The following is a 13233-nucleotide window of genomic DNA, read 5'->3' on the forward strand; positions in this document are numbered from 1 at the left end:
ACAGACCCAGGGAGTCCTGTAAATCAACCTGTGAAAACCCTGTATGGAGTCACAGACACTGTTAAAACCACTATACAGACCCAGGGAGTCCTGTAAATCAACCTTGAAAACCCTGTATGGAGTCACAGACACTGTTAAACCACTATACAGACCCAGGGAGTCCTGTAAATCAAACCTGTGAAAACCCTGCATAGAGTCACAGACACTGTTAGACCACTATACAGACCCAGGGAGTCCTGTAAATCAACCTGTGAAAACCCTGCATGGAGTCACAGACACTGTTAAACCACTATACAGACCCAGGGAGTCCTGTAAATCAACCTGTGAAAACCCTGCATGGAGGTCACAGACACTGTTAAACCACTATACAGACCCAGGGAGTCCTGTAAATCAACCTGTGAAAATCCTGTATGGAGTCCCAGACACTGTTAAACCACTATACAGACCCAGGGAGTCCTGTAAATCAACCTGTGAAAACCCTGCATGGAGTCACAGATACGGACTAACCGGAACACTACACTACAGCCTGAACCCAGCTCTACAGTATTCTAGGATGTGTGCCACATAGCACCCTATTCCCTATTAAGTGCACTGGCCCATAGGGTTCCGGTCAAAAGTCGTGCACTATATAGGGAATAGGGTGCTATTTGGGATGCAATCTCTGTCTGCTACTCTCACACTGANGTTTGCCCTCGCTCCTCGCTACAAACACTTTTAATAAAGCGAGACTGTTCACATTCTCCACACCGCAAATAAAAACCTGAAGATAACAGTCCCCTATTCACACGCAAATGTAATAACGTTTAAACTCTAAAATGCTTTTCAAACGTTTTTCTTTCTCTCTGTCTCGCTTTTCTCTTCACTGTTTCAGACGGTCAGAGGCGGCTAATTAGAGAGCACACGTCATTTCTGACTGATTTCATATTGTTTTTCACTGACACCATTTAAATCATGAAAGAAAAAAGCTCCTCTAATTCTGTCCAGATAGAAAGTTCTGCTCTGTGCCAATTAAGACCATTCATAGTGGTGCTGTTACATGTGCTGCTGGGAGAAGGAAGGAAGGAGGTAAGGAAGGAAGGAAGGAGGTAAGGAAGGAATGAAGTAGGTAAGGAAGGGAGGGAGGGGAGGGAGGGAGGGAGGGAGGGAGGGAGGGAGGGAGGGAGGGAGGGAGGGAGGGAGGGAGGGAGGGAGGGAGGGAGGGAGGGAGGGAGGGAGGGAGGGAGGGAGGGAGGGAGGGAGGGAGGGAGGGAGGGAGGGAGGGAGGGAGGGAGGGATGAAGTAGGTAAGGTAGGAAGGAATGAAGTAGGTAAGGAATGAAGTAGGTAAGGAAGGAAGGGAGGGAGGGAGGGAAGGAAGGAAGGAAAGCCGGGGAAAATACCTAATCAAACTATAAAAGACAGTTTACTGTTTGTTCACTATTTTCCTCCATGCCGCGCTACGCCACGCCGTGGCAGGCGGCTCTCACCAAGGCTGCGTGTTTGCGGCTGAGACTGCAGTCAGTGCCACCACCACACACCACGCCAACACACACACACACTCTCACAGAGACGTAAAGCACAAACACATTCACACACAAATGCAGACGTGCCGAACACACACCGGTCTGGTATATGCACAAAGAAAACAGTGCTTAACTCACATACCTCCCCCTCCCCAATGTACTGTCACCCCTCCCCAACCACCCTAACCAACCTCAATAGAACTGAGGAAGAGCCCTGTCAGACACAGACACAAGCTAGGCTTAGATACACATACAAACACTTAGACAAAAATTCACACTTCTCCTGTAAATATATACATACTTAACACAAACAAACAGGCCTATAGGGCTTAGGCAAGGTCCACAACCAGACACCCAGGCCTGGGTTCACACGCCGTTTCGCTGGACACCCAGGCCTGGGTACACACACTGCCTGACAGAGTTAACAACCAGAAAGCCACTCTCTCTAACCAACCATAATCACACAGTACATATCTGAGTGGGTTTCAAACCAGAGGGTATATATTAAACATCTCAGAGTAAAGATCTCTCTCTCTCTCTCGACTTGCTTTCTTTCCCACAAACACACTTTAACTGAAGCTTTTGTCACCAATGAGCGTGACACTAAGTGCTTCTGGTATGAGTCTAGCTGGACTGAGTCTAGCAGGTATTCTACTTGGCAGGTATGCTACTTGGCAGGTATGCTACTTGGCAGGTATGCTACTTGGCAGGTATGCTACTTGGCCTGATATTTACATGCTAAATGCAGTAACACACAAAGCATAAAACCAACATTGCATGGTTTAAGGTTAGCTTTAACAGCTACGTGTCCAGAACAACTAGCTCTCACGTCAGAAGAATTTCAAAGTGTTCCAGGTTAAGATGAAGCATTAACTCTGAACACTTATTAAGGTAAGGGTTAAGGTTTCTATCGCCGGATTTGAACAGAGGCATATGCTTTACACCCATCCGCCAACCCCGTCAACAACACCCTAGCAAAACCGAAACCGACTTGAAGATAACAGAGCTCACTTTTACCCCTAGTGGACAGTTTCCACATCCTCTCGCCGACATCCTCAAACGTGGATGGACTTGGAATAGTGACTTACATCACGGGTGACCTGGCTGGTCCATACGCAGCTGCAGTCAAGAACACACATGCGGTAAGGAGTGTGTGAATGGAGATCATACATTGATGTGTGTATGAGAGAGAGAGTTTGAGCTGCCGTAGTAGTAAGCCTTTCCTCTGCTCCTACCCAGCCAAGCCTGGGTTAATTAAGAAAGAGAAACAGAAAGAGAGAGACAGAGACAGAGACAGAGAGACAGAGACAGAGACAGAGAGAGACAGAGACAGAGAGACAGAGAGAGACAGAGAGAGAGAGAGAGAGAGAGAGAGAGACAGAGAGAGAGACAGAGAGACAGAGAGAGACAGACAGAGAGAGACAGAGAGAGAGACAGAGAGAGAGACAGAGACAGAAACAGAGAGAGACAGAAACAGAGAGAGACAGAGAGAGACAGAGAGAGACAGAGACAGAGAGAGAGACAGAGAGAGACAGAGACAGAGAGAGACAGAGAGAGACAGAGAGAGAGATACAGAGAGACAGAGAGAGACAGAGAGAGAGAGATAGAGAGAGACAGAGAGAGAGAGAGAGAGAGAGAGAGAGAGAGAGAGAGAGAGAGAGAGAGAGAGAGAGAGAGAGAGAGAGAGAGAGAGAGAGACAGACAGAGCGAGACAGAGAGAGACAGAGAGAGACAGAGAGAGAGAGACAGAGACAGAGACAGAGACAGAGACAGAGACAGAGACAGAGACAGAGAGAGACGGAGACAGAGAGAGACAGAGAGAGAGAGAGGGGGAGGTAGGAAGGAAGGCAGGAGGCCCATACTCTATAACACGTAAAGATAATGATGATTTTTGGATACGGTATACCCCAGGACTGACAACTTGAAATCCATGCCGTTGTGGCATAGGCTGGAGAAGGAAAACTACACACACACACATGTATCTGCAGTCACTGCCATGTACAGACTGCAGAAGACAGATAACTCACAGAAAGGCACACAGACACACAGTGAGAGAGCTAAGAGACAGGAACTTTACACACTTCTAGGTATGTTGCCCAGTGGATCCAGCCCAGCTGTGGACGGAGCAGAGCGTCACACACTGTCAGAGCACTATAGAGACCCAGGGAGTGTCGTAAATCAGCCTATGAAAACTCTGCATGGAGTCACGGACACGGCTGAGACCTAACCCGGAACACTACACTACAGCCTGAACCCAGTGCTACAGCCCTCTAGGTTCGGTCCCAAATGGCACCCTGCTCCCTATTTAGTGCAATGTGCAGTGCTCTGGTCAAAAGTAGTGCACTGTATAGGGAATATGGTTACATTTGGAGTGCAACCTCTGTCCTCTACCCTCACATACCTTCACACAGACAAGCATAGCCTCCTCACCCAACATCAAAACACAGAGAGAGAGAGAGAGAGAGAGAGAGAGAGAGACAAAGACACAGGACACGCAGGAGGAGGAAGGAAGGAAGAGAGGAGAAACAAGGAGAGAATATGCGAGCGTATTAATCAAAGGGACCAGGCAGACATTTTGTTAAATTGCTCTGGCGAGAACGCCTTGTCTGAGAGAGGAGAGGTTTATTTACTGAATAATTACACGCTTTCTGCTAGATACATACAGCATATACCTAGCTAGCTACCAGAATTATCTTACCATCCATCTACATTACGGTACATACTATATGCATCTAGGTTTACACCAAATCGTTCTGGAATTGGAAACATGGTGGCATCAACTGCAAACCAAACTTACATTTCATGTTCTTAAAAAAATAAATATAGCTCAGTAAAATAATCTAAGTTCTACTTTTATAATCAAATTGTGTATTCATGTAAATGATCTCTTTTATCTGCAGCTTAAATGGAACGGACATGGGGTTAAAGATGTATCTCATTCTTTTTGAATTATCTTATAAAATGTTGATTATTAGTCCATGTTTGGAAGAGAGAGGAGGAAGGAGCGGAGGTTTGCGGATGCTGTAGGGCCGGCTGCCAGAGACAGAGGTGTTGACAGTCGGACTCTAAACGGGGTGTTTGAACACCAACATCATCTAAAAACATCCACACTGAGAGTCGTCAAAAAGCTCACTCTAACTCCTACTACCTAGCCCCATCCCCCACGACAACACACACATTTAGGAAATATGGCTTTCTACTCTCTCCGCTCATACTACAAGAGCTGCATACCACCCGCACACACAGCCTAAGAGCTCCCCCTAGCAGGTGGAAGGAAGCACGTCTAGAGACAGAGCGGGAGAGGGAGAGAGACAGAGTCGGAGAGAGGGGGGCAAAGAGCAAGACTTTATACCCCATAGAGAAAGGAGGTATTGAAACAGCTAACAACATGAAGACAGACAGTGTTAAGAGATCCAGCGAGGACAGACAGACAGTTCACCATCCCTAAAGTAAGCAAACCAGGCCTCTGGCATGCATGTTATGGAAAGAGATAGATAGTGAGGATGGAGAAAGAGAGAGTGAGAGAGAGCGAGAGAGAGCGAGAGTTGGTGCTCTTCAGATGGTATTAAAAGTGGGGACATAGATGGTACAGTATTAGTAGCCTATTGAGCACATAGATGGTACAGTATTAGTAGCCTATTGAGCACATAGATGGTACAGTATTAGTAGCCTATTGAGCACATAGATGGTACAGTATTAGTAGCCTATTGAGGACATAGATGGTACAGTATTAGTAGCCTATTGAGCACATAGATGGTACAGTATTAGTAGCCTATTGAGCACATAGATGGTACAGTATTAGTAGCCTATTGAGGACATAGATGGTACAGTATTAGTAGCCTATTGAGGACATAGATGGTACAGTATTAGTAGCCTATTGAGGACATAGATGGTACAGTATTAGTAGCCTATTGAGGACATAGATGGTACAGTATTAGTAGCCTATTGAGGACATAGATGGTACAGTATTAGTAGCCTATTGAGGACATAATGGTACAGTATTAGTAGCCTATTGAGGACATAATGGTACAGTATTAGTAGCCTATTGAGCACATGGATGGTACAGTATTAGTAGCCTACTGAGCACATGGATGGTACAGTATTAGTAGCCTATTGAGGACATAGATGGTACAGTATTAGTAGCCTATTGAGGACATAGATGGTACAGTATTAGTAGCCTATTGAGCACATAGATGGTACAGTATTAGTAGCCTATTGAGGACATAGATGGTACAGTATTAGTAGCCTATTGAGCACATAGATGGTACAGTATTAGTAGCCTATTGAGCACATAGATGGTACAGTATTAGTAGCCTATTGAGCACATAGATGGTACAGTATTAGTAGCCTATTGAGTACATAGATGGTACAGTATTAGTAGCCTATTGAGCACATAGATGGTACAGTATTAGTAGCCTATTGAGCACATGGATGGTACAGTATTAGTAGCCTATTGAGCACATAGATGGTACAGTATTAGTAGCCTATTGAGGACATAGATGGTACAGTATTAGTAGCCTATTGAGCACATAGATGGTACAGTATTAGTAGCCTATTGAGCACATGGATGGTACAGTATTAGTAGCCTATTGAGGACATAGATGGTACAGTATTAGTAGCCTATTGAGCACATGGATGGTACAGTATTAGTAGCCTATTGAGCACATAGATGGTACAGTATTAGTAGCCTATTGAGGACATAGATTGTACAGTATTAGTAGCCTATTGAGCACATAGATGGTACAGTATTAGTAGCCTATTGAGCACATAGATGGTACAGTATTAGTAGCCTATTGAGGACATAGAAGGCTTTTGGACACGTGAACCAAAGACCATCTAATCGGGAGAATAAGTATAGGTATGCTGCTTTCTGAAGCTGTTGTCTTTTACTGAATTCTCAATTATTCACAAAACAACAACTAGGGATTCCTGCCTTGCTCTTTCCGCTTCTAAGTTCTGTGAATATTATGAATTGATACACATAGATGCTTTTTGTGTTTCTCTCTTACAGGCACACACACACACACACAGAACAACAACGCCGGTGACTTCAGGCTTTAGAGGTAAATAGCAACACCTTCCCTAAACAACAACTAGGGATTCCTGCCTTGCTCTTTCCGCTTCTAAGTTCTGTGAATATTATGAACTGATACACATAAAATAATATTATTCAAGCCTTTGTCGGAATTCGTACATTAGGGCCACACTATAATTATTTCCAAAAACACTGTGGCCCAATCACACGGATTATCATCATCCGGTTTTGAAACGGTTGAACAAAATGGCCCATGGCATTAATAAAAACGTGTGTCCAGTTATTATTTTAGGGGAGAATGTATTTTTTATTCCCAACAGACCTATTGAGCTCTATGCAGGTTAAAAATGTTCACCGATACACAGAGACTGGGCGGCAAAACCTCTAACACACCTTAGAATGAACACTGGTCGTTCCTCTGTCTGTCTGTCTGTCAGTCTATGGGTTCTCTACAGAACAAAGACCAGCACAGTGGGGTTCCCCTCTGGTGGTTCTCACTCGCTCCCAACGCAATGGGAAACATGCATCTCAAGTGGTCTCGGCTGTAATTTACACAATGTCTCGCACACTGGGCCGACACACTATGCGTGTGTGTGAGTATGTGCTTGTGTGTGTGTGTGTTGTTTTTTCGGTTGCCGTATATCTAATGGAAAGATATAGCTTAAATGTTAAAGGATTAAATTGTTTTTACTAATCTAAAAAACTACAAAATATTTAAATGTAAATATCTTGAAAAAATCGGATAATTACAAGGCACAAATAATATATATTGGACTGTGTAGCTATACAGACTAAACACATCATTTGCAGTCGCCTATATCGGTTTAATATAAGATACCGCGGCTGAGGCGCAGTTTACCAAAGATAGTGTTCTAATTTCCATGTTTGAAAACATGCTTTAAATCCACATTTTTCCAAAACGAACATATTCAAACAAATATCCATGCGGCATCTGGAAATGTATCAATGTTTCACACATATTGGTCGGTCGTTAAAGCTCACAGAGAACGTGGTGTGTTGTGTTATAATACAGCATACACAACCTCCGGGCTGCTGGCGAGTCAGTAAAAGCGCTGAAGTGCAACACTGCAAAGTTTTCAGTTCTCCTTGCCTTCCTTCGCTAAGAAGAACAAATCTGAATGAACTAGTGCAATTGAACCTTTGTCGAAGCCGGCTGTCTCAAAGGCACTCGCGGGGCTAATCCAAGAGGAAGACCTTCACTTAACTACGACTGAATGCCATAGACGACGTGTTAATTAGTAGGCAGACGCAAGCACACACACATACACACACTTTTTTAATGCCTTCTTAAGACCTCCCCTTTAAGTAAAAAAAAAAAAGGAGGGGAGATAGAAGAAGACATAACACATGGTTTCATCATCGTATATCACAATAATATAAGATTTTAAGTAAAGCATCTGCGGCGAAGACATTTTAGTGACTTGCAACAGAATGAAGAGTTCACTTCGCTGAATAGATAAATCACATTTTCATTTTTTTTATCGACAAGTTCTCAACAACCAAATGAAAAGAATGTGACATATTGGTTGTTTCAAACGGATATATTATCTAATAGTGCGTGAAAGAATTATGCCCAGTTTGCTGATGCCGTACGTGCATGTGAGATTCGGCATTCACGTGTGTGAATTTGCATATGCATGCATGTAGTGTGTGTGTGTGTGTGTGTGTGTGTGTGTGTGTGTGTGTGTGTGTGTGTGTGTGTGTGTGTGTGTGTGTGTGTGTGTGTGTGTGTGTGTGTGTGTGTGTGTGTGTGTGTGTGTGTTTGTGTGTGTGTGTGTGTGTGCATTCAACCATACATCCAAAAACCATTGCCAGAGACGTTATTAAATGCACAAGTGCCATGCCACAGGTTGCAGCCAGCTCCTTCCTTGACTGAACAACCATGACTTAGAACTGAACACTTATCAGACAGGTTTGACCTGCTAGAGATTCTGACTTCCCCTAATCATCCTAGTCACGGGGTGTACTCTACTATTCTACTGCACCATTCAAAACTCACTGAAAGCCTGACGTTTCTACCAAAGTGTTTATATGAAAATGTGTTCTGCATACACAGCCACACAGAGACAAACAGCGGCATGCAGAGAAGTGCAGTGTCGTTAGGGTGTGTGTGTGTGTACTAAGACAGGGGGAGGCAGGATACACTATAAGGCAATGTGTGTGTGCGTGTGTGCGTGTGTGTGTGTGTGTGTGTGTGTGTGTGTGTGTGTGTGTGTGTGTGTGTGTGTGTGTGTGTGTGTGTGTGTGTGTGCTAAGACAGTGGGAGGCAGGATACACTATAAGGCAATGTGTGTGTGTGCACCCTCACACCAATCTAGGGGTTGTCTCAGAAGTAGATTGACACTCCGATTGTCAGTCAGTCACCAGTTTCCTTCCAACATTAGTGTGGTCGCCATATTTATTCAATTACCACAGTTATAGTCTACATTGGAGATTTGTTTTGGATACTAATACAACACTAAAACAGGCCTGTTCTACCTCTGCTGTAACCATAGCTACCTCTCACACACACACACACACACACACACACACACACAAAGACACGCAATCAGCTCTAAGTCTGATAACTTCTCAAATCTATAGGTTCCAGATCAACAAGGTACATTCATATATATATGACACATGAGGTGTGTATCTCACAGGCCAATTGTAAATGCTGTACTGTCCAGTGTCCTGCAGAGTTCAGTGGGAGTAGGATGGCCGTGCTTTGCCCCTCTGCAAGCGAAACAAATCATTGCAGTTATTTGAATCAATTTGCAAGCCAATGACAACAGGAGCGGATGAAGACAGGATGGGATAACTAGCTAGAGGAGAAATCTGTGTTAAATGATGGAAGACTGGAGCATTAGCCATCATAGACAAACCCGGAGTCCAGAGGACTGACTCAGGAGCCAGACTAGTAAACAGTAGATACACACACAGAGAGACATACAGGCACACCCACACACAAAAAAAACGATTTTGCCATAAAAGTAAGTGGTGTGTGGGAGAGAATGTGCAGAGTACACAGTCCTAACCCCGAACAACACAAAACACATTGGACTCAGATGACATCACCATGGAGGGCCTCTGTTCTCAGTTAGCGGGATGGATTAGACTCGGAGACTACTTCAGAACCCCATTGAAGAAGAAATGACAGAGGGATTTAATTGCTTTGAACTTGGACTCTCATATGCCTAAAAGTACCCTTTAAAATTTGACCAGGTTATCTTTGTTTCTTCATATGTCTGGTTGGTATTTTGTAGGGTAGCTAGACGTTTAATAAATGTTTATGTAACACAATGCTACTACTATCATATTGTAATTTTTTTTTTAATAATAATTAATTCATGAATAGGTGTTTCATACACGTTGATGCGCGATATTAAATAGAGATAGGGTAATACTTTTTTCATAAAATGTCAGCGTTTCCTGATCAATCTTTTCTTGACTATAATCTAACTTGCCACCACTCTGTGCATGCAGCGCTTCGAAGACGCTGGCGCTCCTGCGCCTAACTGCGCCGTTTATGCCTATCAATATCCACTTGTACATGCCGCGTATAGTAGTCCATATCTACCTGCTGTATAAGTCAAAACCTAGAACCTTTACAATAAATGAATTGGTAATAGACATTTAATCGCCTGCAAAAACGCGCACACACACTATTTGAAATTAGAGATGTCTTGGGAAACACATGCTGAATGAATTTTGAGTATCTTAAAGACTGAATATAGAGTAGCTGGATAACAAGGCAACCGGGGAGAGGTCAACAAATCACACGACAAAAAAAGAGAGAGGATGAAAAGTGGACCGAGCCCACAAAACAAAACCTTATGATGAACATAAATCTGGTAAATCCATATAGCTTGCCAAGACACAAAGTAGGCCTACTCACTTTCAATTACCTCACGATATCCTGAGAAATCTGTATAATTGAAATATGAACATAGGCTATATACACCATGCCAAGGTGTCATTAAATTAATTCAGCTGTCAAATTCTTTTGTAATAATGCAATTCGGGGGGTGCGGGGAGGGGGGGGGGGGGGGCGTCAAAGCAGAGACTAAGGGCAATGGCAGCTTTGGTTTACAGATGGCGCGAGGATATCTGACTAGTGCTCGATAAAGGGGGGGGGGGGGGGAACTGTACAATATTTGTATGTTTAAATTGTCTTAAGAAATTCAACATATACTCGGTTCAATGCTCCCAAAAAAACAACAGGGATACCGGCTTTGGATGTTGATAAAAGTTTGGTGGTTTGGTAAAAAAAACAGTTTTTTTATTAGACCACATTTGAAAAGTCTTTGAGATTTTCTGTTTGGGACACACACGTTTCCTCGATTTTCCATCAACTTTGTCATTTATCTCCAAACGATGTGTCAATACATCACTATTAGGTTGTCATTATTATCATTATTATTATTACATTGGTTGGGAATGCTTGTATTCAAGTAAGAGCACACGTGTATATAGGTGGACTTACAGGATCGTGAATGTGTGACGAAACAGAATCATGTAGTCTACAAACACATGATACTTTCTACCCAGTCAATTGTTCAGTCTATGGACTATAAACGCCAAGTTCATCGTCTATATGATATTCATCATCTATATAGAGTAAGAAATCAATTGCCTCCGACATGTCAGAGGCCCATTCCCTGACGCCAGGTATTGTACTTGATTCTGTACTTGGCCTGAAGGACTTTGTGCAGCCAAGATACCTGACCGCTTTTTAACCTGCACCAACAACAGCCTATACACGTCATGCAAAGTTCAATTCTCTTTTTGGGAGAGAAGAAGATGATGGTGATATAACAGTATAAGAACTTACTGGATACTTAACAGATATTTAGACCTAATAAGGGAAAGATGTACTTTCTATATTTATGCAGCTTTCACAAAAGTAGTCTCGACTTGTAGCACATAAAGTCGGTTGAATTTAAATGTAAACCGTAAAACAAATAGAGTGCCTGCAATATAATAGATTTACTTGTTAAGCAAAAATGGATTTAAAGGCAATGCCCTTGTTGTACCTTTATAGTGTCAAATGCCATTATTTATCAACTAGTGAAAACTTGTTACATTCTGTAGTTCAAAACTATGTTTTTCCCAACCCTGGTGTAACGCACTGAAGAGTTCACAACCCTCACTTAAATTGATCAAATTAGCCAGATGTGTGAGTAAAGATAGGCGTCACAAAATGACACATGAACTTCCACTGAATGTAACAAATAAATAAAAAAGTTAAGAAAGCTGTCCCCAATGAGCTGTGTGATTCTGAGGGAAATGGAAAAGCAGGTACTTACGTGCTATTAATTCTCTCTGTGACACGTGCTGTGGGTTCCCCTGCTTGCGACGGGACATTGCCCTGGCATTTACACTGGCATTGCCCGGAGACCAGCACTCTGAAGGATGGGCTCGCTTCCCTCCTATTGCCTCCTCCTGCTCGGCACTCAACTTTTCACGGGACCTCCACAAGACCGAGGCTCCTGCGCTCGGACCGCCGGCCGGGGAGAGTGGTTGGTCGGGCGTCGTGCTGTAGGCTAGTGGTCCCCTCGTTTGGAGATGCGAAAATGTCTTTTGCGTTTTGTCTCGTCGGTCCACTCTGCCCCTGTGTGTGTGTGACGAGACCGTGGGTAGCCTGGCTGTAGCCTACCTTCAATTCTATTTCACCTTCTCTCTTTAGGCTACTCACACCATTGGCAAAAGGTGTGTGAGAGAAGTGAGATCTGTCCAAGTAGAATAAAGAAAGAGATCAGACGTGGGGGAAATATCCTTGGATGATTGACGGTTGTTGTGAGTGACAGTTGAGATCAAACACCGGCAAGTGTCCCTCCACCTCGTGAGAGAAAAATAAGAATCAGAAGGCGATGGTCAGCGCGCGCTGACAGCTCGGGTACCCAGACTGTGTCCAGTCAATGGCTCAGCCTTACTTCGTTTCTTCTTTTAGAAAAATACGAAAAACTCAAATAAAAAAATCGTAAACACACACAATTACAATAATTGATGATAAAATTTTAGAAAACTATGAATCCAATTTTTCTTCTTGGGCACTTGGGTATGGCCAAGTGATGGGCACTTCTCTTGGTGCAGCCTTGAGCATGCAATGCCAGGTACTTTTCAGTCTCCTCAACTCCAATGCTCTGTCCCCTTGTACGGCTCTGTGGAGACCGGGCATACAGGCTGCCACCTCCTTTCTCAATAAATCAAGACCTGCACGCTTTTCTCTCCCCTTTCTCTGTGTGAGTGTGAAGATGGCGGAGTGAGTCCTGCTTCCCCCGAGCTCTCTGTCTCTCTGTGGCTAGAGCTGGCTCCGTACAATGGGATAAAATTCAAGTTCAAGTGCGGACGTGACGTTAAGTCTACAGTGAGAAAGAAAAATTGGAGACTGCAAGAGCACTGGGGGCGACTAGTGGTGGCTTTTCACAACTATCGGATCACCAGCAGCAAACAGTGGACAGCGCACTGCCGCCGTCTCTCAGAGAGAGCAGCAGTGGACGAAGCCGCTCGTTCTCACTGCCTCACAGACACACGCTGAAGGGAAACTCGCTCAGTTTCAGAAAAAAAAGAGTCACTTTATTCTTTATTCATGTTATTCAGAAAAGTGTTCAAATATTTTTTTATCTCTCATTGACCTTATGACCTAAATAGATTGTTGATTTGTTGTTGTTGCTCAGACCTACTGGGCATATTG

The 13233-nt window shown here is 43.6% G+C and overlaps 1 protein-coding gene across 1 annotated transcript in view; it reads right to left on the bottom strand.

The window, feature by feature from the left end:
- Window positions 1–12989, bottom strand: part of bcl11ba (BCL11 transcription factor B a) — a gene marked incomplete in the record, with an annotated part of 84341 nt that extends 71352 nt beyond the window's left edge. Inside the window, 1 exon segment of the mRNA XM_031828670.1 lies at window positions 11846–12989. Within this exon segment, the coding sequence (XP_031684530.1) occupies window positions 11846–11903 (58 nt within the window).
- Window positions 12990–13233: the final 244 nt, after the last annotated feature.

The sequence above is a fragment of the Oncorhynchus kisutch genome, linkage group LG7 (assembly GCF_002021735.2).
Source record: "Oncorhynchus kisutch isolate 150728-3 linkage group LG7, Okis_V2, whole genome shotgun sequence".
Taxonomy (NCBI): domain Eukaryota; kingdom Metazoa; phylum Chordata; class Actinopteri; order Salmoniformes; family Salmonidae; genus Oncorhynchus; species Oncorhynchus kisutch.